The sequence below is a fragment of the Camelus ferus genome, chromosome 10, assembly GCF_009834535.1.
Source record: "Camelus ferus isolate YT-003-E chromosome 10, BCGSAC_Cfer_1.0, whole genome shotgun sequence".
Classification (NCBI taxonomy): domain Eukaryota; kingdom Metazoa; phylum Chordata; class Mammalia; order Artiodactyla; family Camelidae; genus Camelus; species Camelus ferus.
The window spans coordinates 45,501,251-45,523,905 of record NC_045705.1 but is presented as its reverse complement, the minus strand read 5'-3'; the positions used below and the strand labels follow the sequence as shown (position 1 = coordinate 45,523,905).

General features: G+C 35.4%; 1 protein-coding gene and 1 pseudogene across 5 annotated transcripts in view; one reads left to right on the top strand and one right to left on the bottom strand.

Annotated features, from left to right (window-relative positions):
* UEVLD (UEV and lactate/malate dehyrogenase domains) overlaps positions 1 to 22,655 on the bottom strand; it is a 44,161-nt gene that overhangs the window by 12,617 nt on the left and 8,889 nt on the right. For 2 of the 5 annotated variants that reach the window (XM_006195109.3, XM_014568083.2), the window contains 6 exons: positions 20,761 to 20,826; positions 15,322 to 15,485; positions 12,195 to 12,330; positions 11,338 to 11,456; positions 5,986 to 6,088; positions 481 to 651 (listed from right to left, as the gene is read on the bottom strand). In XM_006195109.3, coding sequence (XP_006195171.1) covers positions 481 to 651; positions 5,986 to 6,088; positions 11,338 to 11,456; positions 12,195 to 12,330; positions 15,322 to 15,485; positions 20,761 to 20,826 — 759 coding nt within the window. The remainder of the gene's footprint in view (positions 1 to 480; positions 652 to 5,985; positions 6,089 to 11,337; positions 11,457 to 12,194; positions 12,331 to 15,321; positions 15,486 to 20,760; positions 20,827 to 22,655) is intronic. The other 3 variants (XM_032488888.1, XM_032488889.1, XR_004323266.1) reach the window with 2 other exon arrangements.
* Positions 7,887 to 9,094, top strand: LOC102518261 (annotated as a pseudogene).

The window sequence follows — 22,655 nt, the reverse complement described above, 5'->3', positions numbered from 1 at the left end:
TATTGGGAACATTAAAAAAATCTGTTCATCAATTTGAGTCTAGTACCACCTAGCTCTTTGGAAAAATTTCTTTTTTAAGTAAAACAATTTCAAAATAATGTAAAATACAAAATGTTAACAATGCACTCTGGCATGCTCACTAACATTCTGACACTTCAGAGTAATAAAAGATCTTTCCTATAAGCCATTGTATCTCTCTCGGGTGTTTAACCATTTTCACACTGAGAAAGGCATAACTAAAAACCTGGAATGCAATAATAATATTACACAAAAAATTGTAACTTGTAACCTTCTAGTTAATGCTAGTCAGGAGAAGTAACTGGTTGACAGGATATGGAAAATACTGCATTGTTCATTATAAGAGCAATTTAACTGAATACTTTAGCTGTCCCTTTATAATCTAGTTTTATGACTTTTAAAGAAATAGCAATTCTAATGATGCACTGGACCATCAAATTAATTTAAAATAAAACCTTGTACCTGGTTGAGATGCAACAAGCAGGACACTGTGTTGACTATAATGTCCCAGAGCTGGGACAAGGGCTCTGAACATATCCACATTGCTCTGCACCACATCAAGGTAGGACTGAGAACTACCCAAGGAGTTGACTGTGAAGATCACCACCTTGGAATGAGCAGAGGCAGACAAATCTAATGAATAAAAAGAAACAGTCTGAGCTCAAGATAAATGTTTAAAGCAAGTTCTTGTTCATGATAGTCAGGTTTTTCATCTCTACAATTAGAGAGCTTTAAGGCACAGCTGCCTCCAGATCAATCTTATCTCCATAGGAAATATACAAAGTTCCTGAGGTTTGCCTCCGGAAGATTAAAAGCAAGAACACATCCCCAGAGAGGAAAGAGAGCAAACAAAATAAAATAAATTACAGGATCCAGAGTCTACAAACAAGGAATTAGGTTTTTATGTAATTCACCATTTTCTTAGGGAAAATAAATAATATGCTATAGGCAGAATACACCTATAATCAATTACATCACTGATTTTTAAACTGTGAGTTTAGGAGTCCTAGAGTTCCTTGAAAGTGACTCCAAGGCTATGTGGGAGGAGTGGGAGTAAGTGGACAGAAAGAAGGCTAGCAGGCACAGCTTCAGGCTGTTTATTTACTTTGACCACTTCAAGCAGCATAGAGCTGTTTGTTTCTGTTCTATTTACTAAGGATTCTACTCCAAAGAGGAAAAAAGTTATTTGAAAATCTTCAAATCAAGGTAAAATGTATTGACTCATTTTTTACTGACTTTTTCTTATACTGAAGCCCAGCGTCTTGGTTTTAGGTTCTTCTAACATGACTTGAATGTAAACAACTGTTATTACTTAGAAAAAGCTGTTCTCAAGAGTTCACTCCTCTGGTTCTCAAGCACGTATGTGCTATTTTACAGCTACATTACTTTCTATTACACAGTGTATTTTACAGTAAGTACATGCTAAAACAGTGGCCAGATAGTATCAGCATCAGAAACAACAAAAAAAATAATAAAGTAACTAGAATGTTTTAAGTTTACTCAACATGTATAAATGATTATTAGCATCCCAGGGAGACTGAGTAGATTCCAGGGTGTATACTCTTAATTAAGCCTCTAAGGCCATTTTTCTAAACAAGTTTCAGAAGGAAACACTTATGCAATGTGTCCCTGGGAAATGTATTATCCAATTCTAGCTCATAATCTAACACAATTGTAGGGGTAGATTCGAAAACTGAAGTCCCAGATTTTAATTATGGCTCTTTGTGAGTCCTCTTAAATAATTCTTACGTTCTAGTGTTCAGAGTAGATGCCTGGTGATGAGTTAAAACCTCAAGAACTGGAAGACTTTAGAACTGAAAGATAAACAGCAAACACTTCCATACCACTTCTATGTGTCAGGTACTGCTCTAAGAGCTTGACATGTATTTACTCATTTAATCTAATCCACAACACACTACGGGGTTAATATCATCCCCATTTTACAGACGAGTAATATGAGGCACAGAGAAGTTAAGTAACTTGCTCAAAGTCATAAAGCTAGTAAGTAGCAGAGCCAGAATTCAAGCCTAGGCAGTTTGGCTTCTGTGTTGTTACACACTATGCTATATTTAGAAACTTAGTCTCACACCCTCATAAAGTTGAGAAAACTGGATTAGGTAGCTTCTCCATATTATTAAACATCAGTGAACAGTTGAACTTACGACTCTACAATTTGGTCCTAACCTATGCTGCCAGGATCATTTCTCTTTTCTTTTCTCCCTTTAGCTTCCTCAACTTTGAATGACTGAAATGCCCTCACTCTCAAGGCTGACTCACAAGTAAACAGAGTAGCAGATGTCTAAAATGATTTCAAAAGTGCAAGAAAAAAGTGCGAGTCCTACTCACAACCCTTTAATCTCTCCATAGCCCTGGAGTGGACACCAGGCTTCCGCAAGTTTAAAAAGCACTCTGATGATTCTCACACAAGTGATCAATCTATAACCCATGTTTTAAGAACCAGTGGCTATTTACTTTGCTCCATATGTCAACAACAACTTATTTTTTAATTTGCAACTATCGAACACTTTTTTCCCCAGGTACACACATACACATGCCCATATACAGAAAGATTTATGCTTGTATATGCGTAGACTATTTCTGGAGTGAATCATTAGAAATTGGTTACAAACAGGTTTGAAACACCAGCCCAGCCACTTACTGTGTGACCAAAGCCACAATCTCTCTACGCCATCTATAAAATAAAGTAGAGAAGTAATGGAGTGTGAATATATGTAAGTTATCTAGCATATATTACTCATTCCCTGAAAAAATTGTTATCTATTATTATTATTATGGGATAAGAGATCAACATAATAGTGTCTTCAGCCAGGAAATGATATTATCAAAATAATATCATAGGGTAATTATTCCATTAGCTATGTTTAATGTAAAATAAAATAATCAGGAGAAAGAAAACAAAAACCCTCATATACTGTTGGGAGAGTATAAATTGGTATAATTTAACATATATTTTAAAAACACATACCTTTTGACCCAGTAATTCTACTTTCTCCTATTAGGTAGAGAAGTACACAAAGATTTTCATATTACAATGTTCTCTGCAGCATTATTTGTAATCACAAAAATATAAAAAAAAAAAAAAAACCCTAAATGTCTACCAATGGGAGACAGATATCCATATGATGGAATATTATGAAGCTGTTCAAAGAAATACACAGAGCTATTCAGATCTCTATGTGTTGTTAATAAAGATCTCCAAAAGGATACTGTAAGTTCATCAATAACTTAAACACAGAATTGTCATATGACCTAGCAATTCCACTTCTGGGCACATACTTAAAAGAACTGAAAAGAGGTGTCCAAACAGATACTTGTACATAAATGTTCACGGCAGCACTACTCACAATAGCAAAAAGATGCAATCCAAATGTACATCAACTGATAGATAAATGGATAAATAAAATGTGGCATATCCATAATTCAGAATGTTATTCAGCCATAAAAAGGACTGACGTACTGATACATGCTACAATATGGATGAACTTAGAAAACATCATGCTAAGTGCAAGAAGCCAGACACAAACGGCCACACACTGTATAATTCCATTGAAATGAAATATATGAAGAGGCAAATCCATAGAGCAGGTTAGTGACTGCCAGGGCCCGGGGAGGGGGAAAATGGGGAGTGACTGCTTGATGTGTACAGGGCTTCCTTTTGGAGTGATGAAAATGTTCTGGAACTAGATAGTGGTACCAGTTGCAAAACACTGTGAATGTATTAAACGTTACTAATGGTAAATTTATGTTATATGTATTTTAGCACAATAAAAAAAGGGATAAAAATGTTAAGTCAAAAAACAAGTACAGAACCAGTTTCGCCAATCTGACTCCTGAGGCAACTACTCTTAACAATTTCTTAGTATTCTCCAGATTTAGTCTATGCACACAGTTTGTTTATGTATGTACAGTATGTAGATTTACAGGCTTATATATACATATGTATATCCCTCCCCAAAGTATTAGAGTAGCTATTTTTTAAAAATCCAAATGGAACAAAGTACAACTCTAGGATGATCAGTCAGTTGCAATCACCAATGCTTGTCATGACGGGGCATTACTAAAATTTCCAAATGAGCTTAATTTCCCAAAATTATTCATGTACTTCTTCATATCAGAGAACATATTTATGAGATGTTCGTTAACATTATATTTTAAATTACTTCATGTAATAGTAATTAAGTGTTATCAGGAATGTACAACCAAAGTTAACAAGGGGAACGTGAAAGCTGCCCCAATATACTGCTCATTCATTCAAAACACCTTACTTGGTGGCAAGCACCATGCCATATACACCTACTCCAAGGATTCTATTCTTGCAATTATCTGAAACAATAGTCATTGATGGTTAATGAGACACATAGGAAGAAACAATTTCCTCAGGTCCTAAATAGCCTCACAACCCCTAGGGTCCATGTACTAAAGTCTCCTGGAGTGATCTGCAAGAATTAAAAGGTCCCTTAAGAACTTCAGGACCTGGAAATAACAGGCACAGGAGAATATCCAGCTCCCCAAGGGATCCTCTATACGAGGCCTACAAAAGGATCATTAAAGCAACTATTGCACCCTTTCCAGAGAAGGAAAATAAATCCATTGTATCCTACAGAGATCCAGAGGCTTGCCAGAATTATTACACCCAATTTTTATACCCAATAGGTATAATTTCAACTTTTTTGACCCACTGTGGTTCTTAGTATATACAGGTTTGTGAAACCGTATGTCTTGACATTTTATTTGGAAAATGTGGTCAAGGATACAGGAGACCTGAGTAAGGAAAGGCAAAGAAAAGCTAAGCAACTATACATATTACAACCTGACTCTAGCTATAACCTGGCTTTGGAAGACTAAACTCTCTAGTTCAGTGGTCTTCCAGCATTTTTTTTGATCATGCATCCTGGTAATAAAATATTTTTAAGCTTACATCCCAAAATATGGTATTTATACCTACATATACATATCTGTACTAACATATTATGTAAATTATTAACTATATGCACATTTTTAAATTTAAAAGGTCAAATAAAAATTACTTTTTTAACATTATAAATTGTATTTAACATTATAAATTGTATTTATTAATGGTACAAAACCCCTTTTTGTTCTTATTAAAACTTATTTTAACAATATATTTTTAGTGAAAGCAATGTGAATTGAATTAAAAAAAATCTCGGTTTAGCACTCTGCTATACACCAAGTGGTAGGTATTAATTCCCACCTTACAGATAATAAAACTGAACTTTGAGAAATTATATAATCCGACAAATGTAAGAGCTATTATGTAGCAGAGATAGTGTGCAAACCTCCATCTATCTAACTCTAAAATCAGTGTTCTTAACCAGTATGTTATGAAAAAGGAAACAATCAGAAAAAACAAATTTATACTAAGGTATAAGCCAGGGACCAAGAATAAACCCTTGTAAACAATCTGAATGTTATTTGTTTATCTGACTCTTTTTAACATAATTAGTTGCAGTCTCTGCATGACTTTGGGTAGATCCTTTAATTTATATGAATCTTAGTTTCCCAATATGTAAAATGAGGGATGTAGACTAAATGATCTTTACGGTGCTTTCAGCATTAAAATTCTAGGACTCTAGACAGAGCAAAAGGATTTTTAGGGCAGAGAAACTACTCTGTATGACACTATAATGGTAGATACATGTCATAGATTTGTCACACCCATAGAATATACAAAGCCAAGAGTGAACTCTAAACTATGGATGATAATCATGTTGGTAGGTACATCAATTGTACCACTCAGGTAGGGAATATGGACAATGCAGAGGCTATGCATGGGTCGGGGCAGGGGATAACAGGAAATCTCTGTACCTTCTTCTCAATATTACTCTGAGCCTAAAACTGCTCTAAAAAATAAAGTCTACAAAAAAATTCTGGGACTGAAATATAGGAGCAAACAAGGCAAAAATCTTTAAAGCAGAATAACCAGACCTTTGCTGATCTCCACATTAGGCAGGCTGAAGATGTCAAGATCCATCATCCCTTCTTTAGTCCCTTCTGAGAGGTCTAAAAGGACCAGTTTGTCTGCAATGCCCTGTACAATAAGAAAAAGAACAGCATTACACTGGACATGGCCAGTTACTCAGTTTAAATTCATTCAGAAGTGAGAGCTAAGCGAGAATGAATGCATAGGCCTCATGTGCTGTCTTACAAAGGAAAAGTAACACAACAGCAGTAAAAGAGACATGAAAGCAAGAAAATATTACGCACTTGAATAATGTGATCATTTAGGTGTAACTAAAAACTGGGATCTAACAGGGCTTAAGTCAGAAGTCACAGACTGCAGGTTTGTTTTGAGGGGATAATGAGTAATAAAGATTATATGGTGCACTCAATACATTTGCTATTGTTCTTGAGTTTATATTTCCATTTTAGGTCATAATTTCTATTCTGAAAGAATTGAGTGACTTTTTGGGTTTCTTTTAGCACCTCATTTCTAGCATGAAAATCAACACTAATGCCAAGTTTCCCTTGAAAAAAGAGATAATAGTCATAGAGCTAAAATAAAACCCAATTATCATGCACCTCTCTCCCCAGAGATCTCACAGAAAATATTCCACATGCCTGTAGACGGCTCCCTGGATGTCATGGTGGGCTGATCATAAACGACAGGATGGAAACTCCTAAGAGTCGGTTTACCTTTGTGGAAGTCCTTTTTCCAAAGTAGTAAGGGATATAAGCATCTCTCCTATCTTAGGGTGCAGGGGCAAGACCACCCAGGGATCTACTAGACTATGAAGCAGGAAGTGTACAAGTTAAGAAAACAACTCAGCTATACTACTTACTAACTCTGTAACACCAGGCAAATCACTGAACTCGGTCTTATTTATGGAGTCATGAGGATTTACTGAGATGCAGTGCTGGCAGAGAGCAGTCCTCTCTATATTGCACCTATTAATTTTATTAATGCTAACCACATTCATAAGAGAAATGCAGAGAAAACTATGAGTTACCATTTTTCATTTATCAGACATGCAAAGATCCCAAAGTTTAATAACAGCAGTACAGGAAAATAGGTATTTTCATACACTGTGGGTATGAGAATAAGCTTGTACAATTGATACAGGGGGTAATGTGACAATTTCTATCCAAATTTAAAAACACAATAAATCCTTTAATCCATCAACGTCATTTGTAGAAATTATCCTACAAGTTTATTAGTACATATGTAAAATAATACGTGTAAAGATATTCAGAAGACTAGAAACAACCTAAATGTCTATCACTAACAACTACAACCACAAGGAGGCGTGTAACATAGTTGCTTAGAGTAGAGCTTCTCAAGCTTTAAGGGATCACCATTTAATAGATCAGTGATGCACATGGATCACCTGGGATTTTGTTAAAATATAGATTTAATTCCTTAGATCTGGAGTAGGGCCTGATATTATGTATTTCTCATAAGATCTCAGATAATGCCAATGCCATACATTGGATAGTAAGGATCTAGAATGCAAGCTCTGTAAATAGATTGCCTAGCTTCAAACCCTGGCTCCTTTTATTAATAGTGTGACTTTGGCAAGTTGGATAACCTCCCTATGCCCTGGTTTCTTCATCTGTAAAATGACAGTAATGATAGTACCTAAGCCATAAGGTTGTTGTAAAAATGAATCAAGTATTTAGACGAGTGCCCACCTCCTAGTAAGCATTTAGTAAAGGTTACTTACTGCTGCTACCACCACAACTACTGCTACTATGACTACTACTGCACTACTTGAATATTATTGCACCACTTGAATATTGTACTTTGTACAAAAATATTTATGTTTAAAAGGAAAATGGGAAAAATTTTCTATCTAGACAGTTCACAGACAAAGAAATACTGTTAGTGGGGTCTCGGAAGTTCAAGCCAGTGACCGGAGGCTGCGGCTAGCAAAATCCTGCAAAAATGTCTCTGTACCCATCTCTTGAAGATCTGAAGTGGAGGAGGGTGTAGCTCAAGTGGTAGAGCGCATGCTTAGCATGCACAAGGTCCTGGGTTCAATCCCCAGTACCTCCTCTAAAAATAAATAAATAGACCTAATTACCTCCCCCTCCAAAAAAAAATTAAAAAAAAAAAGTCTTGAAGACCTGAAGGTAGACAAAGTGATTCAGGCTCAAATTGCCTTTTCTGCAAACCCTGCCAACCCAGCAATTTTGTCTTGAGGCTTCGGCTCCCATATCTCAGGATGGAAATCTCTATCTTAAACTGTATCCTGAGCTCTCTCAGTACATGGGCCTGAGTTTAAATGAAGAAATATGTGCAAATATGGGCATGGTCCCTGGAGCACCAATTCAGGGGCAGATGGTAGCAAGACCTTCCAGTATGAAATATATGGTGGCTCCTATAACTGGTAATGATGTTGGAATCCACAGAGCAGAAATTAAGCAAGAGATACGTGAAGTCATTTTGTATAAGGATCAAGATGGAAAAATTGGGCTCAGTCTTAAATCAACAGATAATGGTTTACTTGTTCAGCTAGTCCAGGACAATTCCCCAGCCTCACTGGTTGGTCTGAGATTCGGGGACCAGGTGCTCCAGATCAACAGGGAGAACTGTGAGGGCTGGAGCTCCGACAGGGCACACAAAGTGCTCCAACAGGCCTTTGGAGAGAAGGTGACCGTGACCATTTGTGACAGGCCCTTTAAATGAACAATCACCATGCAAAAGGACAATATCAGACATGTCGGCTTTATCTTTAAAAACGGGAAGATAATATCCATAGTGAAAGACAGTTCTGCAGCCAGAAACGGGCTTCTCACAGAACACAACATCTGCAAGGTCAACGGGCAGAAAGTCATTGGACTGAAGGACTCTCAAATCGCAGGCATACTGTCAACAGCTGGGAGTGTAGTTACCGCTATAATCATGCCTGCTTTTATCTTTGAACGTATTATTAAACGGATCGCCCCAAGCATCATGAAGAGCCTGATGGATCACACCATTCCTGAGGTGTAAGAGTCACCGCACAGCGATGCTCGCTGAACTTCTCCAGTTTACTTCCTTGGAAACTTAACTTCATATTATGCACACAAAGCTTTCTAGGAGCCAGAGAGCACATGCTGCATGAGGACCTTCTGTCTTACAGTAGGGCTGGGAATCTTACGGTTTGATCTGATATCTTGTTCAGACTTCAAGACAGTTGTAGCCTCATCCTGGTTTTACAGATTTACTGACTGTCGTAGGCTAGTTTCTTTACTGGAAGCCTGATGCTTTTGCAAGCCCCGTGATTAAGATGATTGATACAGACTCAGTTTTTTTGTTAGAATCAATCACCTTTATCTTAGGAATCAAGTAGTGCTGTTCACATTACTTTAGTTCTATGGTATATCTGCATTTTTATCGTGTTACCATAGTACATTTAGAATGATTACTTTTCTTTTTAGTTCTGTGTGTAAAACACCAATTAAGAAACACTGGTTCCATTCCAGGTAAGCATTATACAGTGTTTGTAGCTTGCAAGAAAGCGTGTTGATTATCATTAAATTTTAACTACCTTCACTTAACATGCTTGAACTGTCGCCTTAACTACCTTATGCATCTAGAATGAAAGCCAAAATACAACTATTGCTACCTCTCTAAAGCCCACGTGCGGTCCTGCGTTCCGCTGAGACGCACAGCGCCCAGAGTAGAGCAGCGCCCCAAGCAGCGCACGGCACAGACGAGCGCAGCGCGGCTGCGGGGCTGCGCTGGAGCCTTTCTAGTCATCGTGCGATGCGGCCTTCTTTCTTCCAAGAGTTACTGCTATCACTTTCTGAGAAATGAATCACCGTGTATTTAATGTAAAAAGTCTTGTACTAAATGGATAAACTTTGACTCCCTTTTTTCATTTGTAGATTAAGTGGGCTAATATCGAATTTTGGCATTTACATGTAACATGTAACCTAGCTGCTTTGGGATGATCTTAGAATGTTTTCCTGGTAATTTGTTCCATTTCCTGATACCTCCCTGCAAACAAAATGGCAGTGACACTTTATCCTGATTTTTTTCCCCTTCTTTTTGGTTTATGCCTATTGTTTTAATTAAAAATGTATAAATAAAGTTTAAAAAAAAGAAATCCTGATAGACTTCTAACAGTTAAAGAAATATGACTTTAAGGGGCCTTCTTATACTTACCAAAAACAAATAAAATGGATAAAACTCAGTATACTGCCAGGGATGTCAAAACTCAGGCTGATGGGCACGTTGTTATTAGCAGCATAAACTAGTTCTGCCTTTCTGAAGAGTAATCTAGCAATATGTAATAAGTACCGTAAAAACCATCCAAACCCTCTGACTCACTAGTACTATTTCTGAGATTATGTACACCTAAAAGAAAATTCAGACAAGAAAATAAGCAACTTGTAAGGCAATGTTTATAGAAGCATTCTATTTAGTAGCAAAAGAACTGCAAACAATTCAAATTCCAATTAAGAAGAGTGCATTCAGATGGTGGAGGAAATGAAACTATAGTATGTCAAAAGTTAGCATATACTGTTCTGAACAGCCAGGTTTTAAAATCGTCTAGCTCCCTGGATACAATTTTATTATTCAATTAATGAAGTAGAACCTACCTCCAAGACACATGTGATCTTAAATATAAAAGGAAGAATTTAGATGGCAAACAATCAAATTTGAATAGAAAATAAAGCCAAACGCCAATTACCAAATAAACATATAGAGGGAAAGTTCGTCTATTCTGGGCTACATCCCTCAAATGACACAGACATGCTATTACCAAAATACTGGGCCCTGGAGGGTCTTGTGAACCTCTCTGGAGAGGGATTTAAGCCTTTCTGAAAATAATTTATACAGAAAAGATCTAGTAAAAAGGACTGATGGAAAAATTAGCAAATCTCAAACTAGTGGAAAATACCAAATCAGGAACTATGATCCTAAAAGAAAGTGGAGCAATTACACAAGAAAAGGCAACTGTTTTAAAAAATGCTAATTTTAGAAAGAGCTAAATTAAGTATTATATTAAATAAAGAGTTTAATTAAAGCAGCATGACTCAGAAAACAAAAAAGAATTTGTGACTAAGTCAGATGAATGTCAAGTTGAGGTTTCTCTTGGATTAGGATGATGAGCCCATTGTTCAAAACACATTTTCAAAGCCTACTCCATGACTAACTACTAATTAAGAAGCAACATTACTGATGAGAGCTTTCAGCTATTTTTTGTCAACTTACTAAATATATTTTAAGGCAAAATGAGGTTTTCCCACATGACAAAAGGAAGCCATTATTTCTTGTGTATTAAACAGAAACTGCCTAAGTGTAGCAATATGACAGATGTATTTATTATAACCACTATGCTTACATACCTTTGCTGAAGTTGCTAACGTGCAGGCAATTCCCAGTTCTCCACCTCCAATCACAGTAATTTTATTGACTGTTTTATTCTCATAATTTGCCCAGTTCTTTGAATTTATATCTGAGACACCTAGCAAGAAAAATGGATTATCATGAGAATCTAAAAATAATATCAAAAATCTTTTTAGCATCTTAAAAAAAATACACCAAACTTCAATAACTTGGACAGAAAGCATGGTATGAGGCACTCCATAATAGGCACTCAAAAATACTGCTGGACAAATGAAATGCAAGAAAGACAGGAATCTCATATTAAATATTCTAATAAATAGAGGCTACCATTTAAAAAAGAAAATATCTTTCCAAACATTCAAAAATTATATGACTCTAAAAAAATAGGATTTCCATAATTCTGAAAAACACTGTGATTCTTACTGCTCTAGTCTATAATGCAAAAAAATGTTTAACACTTACTAAATTTTGCAAGCATAGGTATTCTGCTTTATCCTCAATGAAAAACAATGAGAATCATAGGTTTTTTGGTCCAATATACTGAATGAGGCAAAAAGTCACATAAAACATATAATGAAAAAGGTTTGGAATCATTATATATATATCAAGTGGTTTTGAACAAAACATGAATTATTTTGTCTGTCAGTATAAAAGTAATCTTTTACATTTTAAGAAACCATATTCATTGGAACTGTATGGTAATACCCCATGATAAACTTACACGAATTTTTGATTCAACACAGATATGTACATATACTACAAGTATGTATTTATTTATAGAAATCAAGTAGTAGAAGTAAAAGATATTAGTGAGAAATTGTAAACGCATAGCTCTCTGCTTAATAAAAACACAAACCTTCAGTGATTTTTGCAATATAGGCTAGCAAGTCCACCTGCCGTGCCTCGTCAGATGATGATAAAGCATACAGGGGAAGTTCCTCTTGAAACTTGGCAATCATTTCTTTAATTAATCCAACAATGACAGATTTAGGCTGCAGAACATACACAAAGGTAAAAGTTACGCAAAATTTTTCCTAACGAATACTACCTTGTTAACCTATACATTGTTACAGGATTAGCCAAAAGTATTGCTTCATGGTCTCATTTTTTGAAAACCACCATACAAATTATGTGATACTTTTCACTGTTTTAATACTTTTAACTGAAAAATTACTTAATTCTTTTAACTGAAAAATAAAGGGAGAAATGCTAAATCCACATCTCAAAAAAGTGAGAAAATAGCATGCATATGCGTACTAGCAGAGCACCTACATTTGGGAATGGCCTTGTCTGTCTTTTTTTAACTTTTTATTTTGAAATAATTGCAGACTTACAGAAAAGTTGCAAAAAATAGTACAAAGAATTTCCATATATTCTTCACCCAGATCACTCAAATGTTAACATTTTATCACATTTGCTTTCTTAGTCCCTTTTTCTCTATTTTCTGAACCAATTGAGAGTATACTGAAGATATGATACCCCTACACATCCAAATACTTCAGCATATATTTCCTAAAAGGAAAAGCAAAACAAAACAGACATTCTCCTATATAACTATTATCAAATCAGAAAATTAATACTGATTAAAGTATTTATCTAATCCAGTACTGTTTCTTTTAATTTAACTGGTTAAGCAATTTTAGTGAAATTCACTTAATCTCTCTGAGCATCAGTATCATCAACACAATGTAACTAATAAATTCCAATAAATATGAGAAACAAATGAGCTAATGTATGCAAATCATATGTTGAGAGTATAAATATGTTTATTATTATTATTATTAGGAATAGTGGCTTGCTCATTTTAAAAATTGCTTAATTTCTCAGAATCTGGGTTTTACTATTTATAACTTGAGAGGATGAGGCCATTAGAATAAAAAATTCAAAAGCAGACAACATAATGTGTGAAGTTCTCAAGTATAAGAAAATTTGGGGAGATGGTTATTGTGGCAAATTGGAAACAGTATACCATATCGTCATTCAAATTCTTATCAAGAATAAAACAAAACAAAGCAAAACAAAACCACTGTGCTGTTCAAACAAAATTCTACAGGCCTAATGGAGCACACTGCATCTCTTGGGGAAAATGTCTGGCATCTTTGGCCTAGACAACCTCTAGATTCCTTTTAGTTCCAAAACTCTATATAATTCCAACTGCATGTGGAACTTAAAGTTAATGTAGTACTTTTAAATAAGGTCATTTAAATAATATAATGTCTTCTTAACACAAGTTTTAGCTTATAATAAAGAGGTTCAGAATAGTAAACGAAATCAATACTGTCTGAACCGAAATTAAGCACAACCTCAACTAGATTATAAGACTATATACTAAACAAACAAAATTATGCAAAGAGATGCCAAAAAAAACCAGAAAGAGGAAACAGGAAGGATGAATTCCCCCAACAGGACACAGATGTTAAAATGCTGTTAAACGACAGGTTTGTTTTTTTTTAAAAAAGGGGAGTAAAAATGGATGAAAGAGATAAACAGACAATTCAAAAAAGAAGAAACATGTGATAAACAAATATATGAAAAAAGATTTCAATTTCTCAAATAACCAAACAACTAAACATTAAGACATCATTTTTGTCCTTCCAGCTGACAAATTTTTATTATGCCCTATTCATCACATCTAACTGGCAATCTTATTATTTAAATCACTAAGTAATGCAAATAATATACAAGTTCATAAACTAAAAGGTCAATGTTTCCCCACCTAAACTCCTCTACTGACAATTTGGTATATCTTTCTTTCTTTTTCTATTTCTTTTTCTTCTTCTTTTAAAAAGCTTTATACGTATGAAAAATATAGAAAACCATAAAACAAAATGATATGCATTCACAATTACACACTTTTTTACAGGATGTATATAAAATAAGAAGTGATAATCCTAATGTCATCCTTTACTTCAACCTCACTCATCTCTGACATATCCCTGTCCTCCTGTCTTACAAATTTCTGGGTACATACACATGTATTATAATATCCTTTCACAAAAGTTTTACTTACTTACAGAAATGAGAGCACACTTTACATCCTTCTAAGTAAATGAACCATAGAGATAAGAAAAGTTTGTATTGTTTTAATGACAATGTCTTCTGTTAGGGCAAGGGTACTTAAAACCGGTACCCTCTACACTAATCTTTATTGATGATAGAATTACAACATTTTGTCTACCTCTTGGAGGCCAACTTGGGAATATATAAGAATTTTTAAACTTTGATCGAATAATTCCATTCCTAGAGGTTTATCATTGGGAAATTATTAAAGATTTATAAGATATACACATTTATATTTATATGTATTTATATATAAGGATGCTCATTATCAAATTTCTAACAGGGCATTTTATAAATATATAATGTAATATTTTACACTGGATCATCAGGCAACCAATAAAAACCATCTGTTTTAAAAATATTGTTTAATGTGGGAAAATGCTCCATAATGATAGATGAAAAATTACAGAATACAAAACTGCATAATTATGAGGACTTGTAAAACACATAAACTACAGTTATATGTATCATTGTGGGATTTTTAAAACTTAAAACTTAATGCTCAGTTAAAACAAAGCATGTAATAGAAGATTACATGCAGTGATTCAATTTATATACAGGTTAAAAAAGAGGAAAAAGTATAAATAAATACATGTATTATGTATTTTTACCAGGGAGGGACTAGGAAATAATGCCCCAATATTTTGCTAGTAGCTTTTTATTTGCCTTATCAAACAGCAGGGACTATAAACAGACAGGGAGCAAACAACGGTTGGCTCCCAGACCTGGAGAGAGCAGCTTCATGCCGTCATCAGGGTTCTGGGGCTTGGGTGACCCCAGGGAGCTCAATTTCAAATTACTTCTAAAGACCATATGAAGAATATCACTGAAAGAAAATTAAGTAACTTATTTGTACCATTAGGATCAAAGATAAACATTCAAAAAAACAGAAACTTTTAAAAGAAAATACATATTGATCTTACATGGCTCCAGCTTTGGAGATAGGGCAAGTATATTCTGCCTTGAGCATCCACATGTTTTCCAACTGAAATTCTCATATTTGCAGTTGGCTTTAGGAAGCAAATGGGGGGAGCAAAAGGGTGAGAATCCAGAATCCACAAACGAATTGGTATGTTATATGTATTACCTATTTGAGACAAAATAAACAAACACATCTTCAAATAATAATGAAGCACACACATTGTATTTATGGCATAGGTGGCCTTTTAAGACACGTAGTCTAGTCAAGTTTATTGATAACTTGAGGACTATTTCTCTATTTTCATCCATATTCAGATTGGAAATATGTTCCCATTAAAGCACCAGCATAACATTTACAGAAACTTAGTTAAGACAATGGCCAGCTCATTCAATTCAATTCAATATATATTTATAGAACCTACTGTGCTAGGAGTTGGGGATACAACATCTTCTCTACATAACCTTTTTTGCTCCACCCAAGCAGAGCTATTGCACCTTTCTTGAAAGGTAATGGACACTCTTATTTTTATACTTATTCTGCATTGAAGTTATCTGCCTACAAGTCTGTTTCTCCTTTTACACTGTGAACTTCTGGGGATAATTATGTATTGCTCATTTCTATGTCCCCTGCACCAAGTATAGTGCCTAACAAACTGGCTGCTCAATAAAAGTTTCTTATATAACTAAGAACAAATGAATGAATAAATGAACAAATGAATGAATGAGCAAAGATGAATTTGATATTGGCCCTCAAGTTGCTCATTAATTGCAGATACTATAACGTAACATACAAGCTGGGTTAGATACATAGAGCTTAGAGCTGAAAATGACCTCAGTAGTCACTTTCTCCAGTGGTTTTTAAATTTTACAGTACTGAGATAGGAACCCAAGTGAAGGCTCTTCCATGTTCATGTACCATATAACCGCAAACCATGTACAATGGAACCACGTAAGGCATGCTAACTGAGAGCCAAAATCTCTGACTGCTTTGGTCTACAGAAAGCCCAAAGTTAAACCTAATATAAGTGCAAAAATTCACCTTAAATTAGAAATCTGACCAATTATCCTAGCCATTCTATTGTATCTCCCAATATTTATTCCTGCTTTCATAGTTTTATTGCATATATCTTTCACTGTATTTAAGAACATGTCCTCTTAGGAGAGTGGAATGCCTAGGTTCAATTCCTAGTTCCACACATTATTAGCTATATGATTTTAGGCAAGTTACTTAACTTCTCTGTGCCTCAACTCCTTCCTCTATAAAATGGGAAGAATAAAAGCTCCTAACTCACAGGGTTGTTGTGAGGATAAAATTAGTTAAGGTATGTAAAATGCTTAGAACAGTACATGACATGGTAAATAGACCATGACAGGTTGGCAATTTTTTTTTTGCATTCTCAACTTTATTCACCATTCTAGTGATGGCTCCTCTGTACAGTGAAGGAAAGAGTACCCCCACCAGGGGAGTGGAGAGACAGTGAAGACAGGACTTGGTCGGCAGTGAAGATTAAGAGGATAACTAAAGACTGACAACCACAAAACAAGGAAGCCAGCAGTGGCCCTTCCAAGTCTCAAGGACCCAGAGAGGGTTCCAGAGCCCTTAAGGACCTAACAGTACAGTGGCAACTTTCACAACTTACCTCAAACCCATTTTGGAAATAAGCAAGGTATAAATAAAAATAGTTTTCCTTTCCACTGCAATCTTTTTCTTACTAAGGAAATCCTCTACTTTTTTCATCTTGCTCCCTCCTCCCCTAAGCACAATGATACTCAGCTCTGTCTGCATATCAGAAACACTTAAGGAACTCTGAAACATACCAACATCCAGGCCACTGCCCCAAAGTTTCTGCTTCAATGGGAAGAGTCTGGACAACATTTTTAAAAAGCTTCCCATATAATTCTAAAGTGCAGCTAGGATCGAAAGTCAGTATATAATAGAAACATCCTAGTACTATTTCTACTATATCAGCAGTTCTTAGAATCAAACTCCTCTTCTAATTTTATCTAAGTATTTAACAATTTTTCTTAATTGGGTATAACTGACATATAACAGTATATTAGTTTCATGTGTATAACATAATCATCTAACCTTTGAATATATTGCAAAATAATCACCACAATAAATCTAGTTAACATCCATCACCACACACAGTGTCTAAGTATTTACAATATGGGTATGGGCTATGGGCATAGCCGTTGGTCCAAAGCTAATTCTATGATTATAAAGTCCTGAAATCACAGCACTACCAAGTGAGCAGCAGGTAATGAGACACACCATCACATTCCTCCAGACGGTATTCTGTCTAATGTTATATACTCTAGACAGTGCTTTTCAAATGTTGGTCACAATAATTAGGTCATGAAATTAATTCAGCAGGCTGTAAACAATATTTTTACATGGAATTGAATAGAAAAATACACTGACAGGTGGTATGGTATTTCAGTTATAAACATGTATAATTATGAATATAAAAGTATTTCTTATTATGGGTCACAATCAAAACATTTAAAAGCCACTGTTTAGGCCATTCTTTTTGTTTTGGAGTGGTAGTCCAAATCTTGAAGGCACCACTTTCTAATGTTGATCATTACACATTAAAGGAAAGAAATTTCTATTAAAGGTATCTTTCTGATTGATCAAGGATGTGTTGCATTCATCAGTGCTCCTCCCCAGCAGCATTCATGCATTTTATTATTTTTTTAATTAATTATTTTTATAATTCTTTTTTTTGGGCAGAGGTCATAAGATTTATTTATTTATTTAATGGAGGTACTGGAGATTGAACCCAGGACTTTGTGCATGCTAAGACATGCTCTACCACTGAGCTATAACCTCCCCCCCATTCATGCATTTTAATAGCTCATTCCTGGCAAAACACGTGGTGAGTCTGATTCCCATGTCTATATTGGTAAGATTTCACTACTGGTGTCCGATTCCCTTCTTCTTTCTTTCCCATTTTTTCCTGTCAGCAAATGCCCTGCCTCCAACCCTGCCCATTGCTTTCAGTAATTCATTACCAAAGAGTCAGGACTCCTGTTAGAACCCTCAGATTTAAAGTAATTACTTCATTTAAGAACATAATTAAAGTTAGCTATAAATAAAGTTCAGATGAGTACCATCCTACAAAGATCATACACATCTTGAAAGAGTGGGTGGATGAAGAAAAGGTGTCATCACAACCTTGGCACAATCTTGGAGGGATAAGAGATGATCCAGAAAGTTTCTGCAAGTATACATAAGGAAATATCAACAGAAGATTCACCTGGGGAACAGGACTGTGTGGAAGGTTAGATATAAGCTTAACCTCATTTCTTCTTGTTTAAATTTTTTTAGCATAAGCATGTATTATTATTATACTAACAAATTTAGTAACTAAAAGGAAGTAATATAAGCAGACAAATAATAATGGCCAACATTTATAAGGCACTTACAATGTGCCAGCAACTATGCCAAAAGCTTTACTTACAGTAATGCACTTAATCTTCACAGTTCTAGAGTTAGGCTGTTACTGGTCCATTTACAGACAAGAAAGATGATACATCCTGACCTGCTGACCAGCAGGAAATAACTAGTGTGCATCATAATGAGTTGATATACTTCTAGTCAAAAGCAAAGGGGAAAAAGACTGTACTAAAAAAACAAAAAATAAAAAAAAGTATCACAGGACCCACTGCTACCTTGGAATTACTACCAGCATAAGAATCAATGACCTGACTCGTTGGCTCTGGGAAGATGCACAGTGCCAATGAGAGGCATCTTAAGATCATTTTTATGCCCTCCTGTTACCTCCCGACACTGTCCTAGAAACCGAATGTTACTAAGCAATGATTCATTTAATTTCATAAGTTCCTTTGTTAATATGCAACTACCCCTGAAATCACTGGGGTTGGTAAGAATTATAAAATCAGTCAATTAATCAATCAATCATTGGGGTGGTATGAATTCTTTCTCTCTTTCTCTAACATCTAACCATAAAAATACAACACAAATAATGGGAAATAGGTCTGAGTTAAGTTCTCTAAGCACTCAGAAAATAGTGAGAACTTGGGGAGAAGCAAGAAAAGGAAATAAAAATCGACTCTATACCTGTTCTGCCTGCCTCACTGCAATTTTTTCAGAGCCTACTGCTACTTACTTCCACCTCCAACCACATTCCTATTCGTAAAAACCAAACTGAATTCCTGAGCATTTTCTGTGCCAAAGGAGGTATCATGACCGGACATAAACAGGGGCAGAATAAAACGTGAGTGTTTCTCTGGCAATAAGCCATTATGAGGGGGAAGCAATTAAGGATGGTCTGTAACAGCAAGGAATACCATAATGAAGCACTATTTTGAAAGAAGTTCCCCCAAAATACAGCTTCTTGGTGTCTATTGGGCAACGTGCTCCCATCATACAGTGATAAATCCTCTGTAAGAGATAGCAAACTCTACTGTCCTCTCCCCATTTGGTTTCCAGATCCTCCTCAGCCCTTTTTCAGTGCACCTCCTCTTGCAAATACCCAGTGAATTCATTTATTCCTAAGCCTATCAATCAGCAATAAAATAAACTAACTCAATCATCCAACAAATATTTACTCAGCATTTTCCATAAACACAGCACTGTATGTTAGGGATTTGGGATGTTCCTCCTGAGATTATTTGCATTTTAAAAGAGGAATGTATTTTTAATGGTGGAATTTTAAGCACTACTTCACAGAAATATATTGGAACCAATGCTTCACTGGTGTTCTTCAAATCATGCTATAGAAGCAACCTCCTGTGACACCTGCCTGGCAGATCAGTGCTGCTGAACACTGAGGGAAGTGGGTTCAGACAAATAAGAAAAGTTAAGTATAGGGAAGTTAGTGATTTTTTTCTTTCTTTTTAGCAAACACTCAGCGATTTTAACCTGTCAGGCCACCTGAACACATGATGCTTTCTTTGAGCTTTAATAACCTGCTTTTAAAATTTCCTATTAACAGTTTCAAGTTCCAGCCTCATACCAGTTGTGTGGGCTTAGGTAAGCCACATGACAGGATTCTGTTTCACCTACAGAATGGGGATAATGCTACATCATATAGAGGGAAAAGAGGGGAACAAAACATTGATGTGATGGAGGAAAATGTGGGGCCCCTGCAGTTTGCTGTGGAAAGCAGAGATGACTCTCCACAAGAGTAGGCCTATGTCTGTCGTACTCTCCTCTGTACCTCAAAACCTAGCAGAGTAGTGGGCACACAGTTGACACTCAATAAATAAATACCCGTTAAACTGAATTGAATTTGTTGGTGTTAATCTAGGCTTTCCTCGATGGGGACAGCATTCTGTTATATCCAGTAAGGTTCTGTATAGATCATACATATGTGAAAAAATTTTGACAATGTTATGATACTAAACAAATGTAAGTTCTTATAAAAATGCTCTTTTAGAAAATTCCCACATTTCTCAACTTCCATACTTACCCTGATGCATCACAGGAATAGTGCCAGTGAAATTCAGCAGGTCTTTTTGGGAACTATCTTTGAAAACTGGAAGCAAAAAAAAAGCCCCAAAATGTGCAATGAGAAATAAAATGCATGCATACATACAAAATCACACAACTTCTAAATACCATTTTCTGGGAATCAGTAAATACATTGGCAAGAGGAAATTACTAGGTGGTGTTCTCTTAGAAAGCAGAGTAGGCGGTTGAAAGAACACACGACTCTGATACTGAAATTCCTACTTCTAGGCCCACTTTTCCTACTTATAGGTGATGGAAGAAATTTTCACATTTTGAGGTATAGGGAAGTATCCTGGCTTTTACATGATTTAACTTAAACTTTATGCTAACTAGAACAGCCTGCTTTATGGCCTGTTAAACATACATTGTTCATCTGCTTTAACCATTAAAGAAAAGGGTACATTGTCCAGAAGTAAAGAATGTCCATTTTGAAGATGGAAATAAACGCCTCCCTTCCTGGGACATCACTGCTATCACTCCTTTGATGATAAGGCCTCCTGCCCAGGCAAGGCCATGCTGACTCCCTGTGTGCATGCTCATCTGTCTTTTTTTTGAAACCCTGAAGGAATGGAATAGGGCCTATTATGTTTGATGTTCTTTGTTCAGGCAAGACAAAACTGCTGAAAATCATGCTGCTTTGGAATAGTTCTTCAGAGCTTTCTGAAAGGCTGTTTCTTGGGCTATAGTCCTCAGTTTGGCTCGAATAAAATTCTTTTCTATTCCTATTATAGACTGTTTATTGATTATTTTGGTCAACAGAGGCAAGTGAATTTTGGTTACTTTAATCTCTGACTTTCAGTGTCATCATCTATAAAATATAGATAATAAGACTGCATTATAAAGTTGTCATAAGGATCAAATGAGATAATGTGAAAATCCTAAATAGAAGTAAAGGATTATAAAATGTGGGGACATTATCAAATAACCGTCACATGTAATACCAGTTATAATCATGTTCAGATATCACATTATAACTTTAATAATCAGGAAAAAAGTTAGTTTTAATTTTGAAAGTAACCTTTTAGAAACTTAATAATTATCTTCTTCGATTTCTCTAACTCCAATTTTCTCAACCTTTTCTCAATCTTCACATCCCTGAAATTTCAACTTACCTGTATTAACTGGGACACAATGATGGAGAGTTAATGCTCTAGTTTCTGAATTGAATACAGAAAACACTACATCTAGTTTCAAACTGTCAAACTGCCTTGGAATGCCTTTTAGGACCTCAGTAACTAACTATACTATTTAGGCAATGGAAGAAAAAAAGTCTAAATAGATTTGACGACCTATCAGAAAGGGAGAAAATGAAAAGCCAGGCTGACAGAAAACTCAAGGCTAAGAGTGTACATAAGTACAAATATTTACCTTGAACTATATGAGGGAAAGGTAACAAAGGGTGAAGGGAATTACTTTATGGCAAAAACTAAAATGGAAAGAGAAGTGGAACAAGGATTGTTTCTCAGGGACACAGAAGAACCTAGAAATGTAGTAGAGAAACAATATTACATTCATCATATAGTAAAATTATTCAAAAAGTCAAAATAGAAATGATTATGACACTTGACTAACATTCTCTTCAATAATAAAATGTACATTGACAATATTAATCCTATAGCTTAAGGGTTTAATGGCACCATAGCTTACCTTCTCTAGACAGGGGAAATGAGAATAAAAATTAACTGGTATATCAAAGCTCTAAATCTATATGCTGAAGAAAGACACTATAAAAGAACAAATAGTATTCAAGCAGAGGGCAAGACGGACATGAGTACAACCTTCCACTAGCTGTGTAATCTTGAGCAAGTTATGTAAACTCTCTGAGCCTCAGTTTATTTGAAAAACATAGTCATA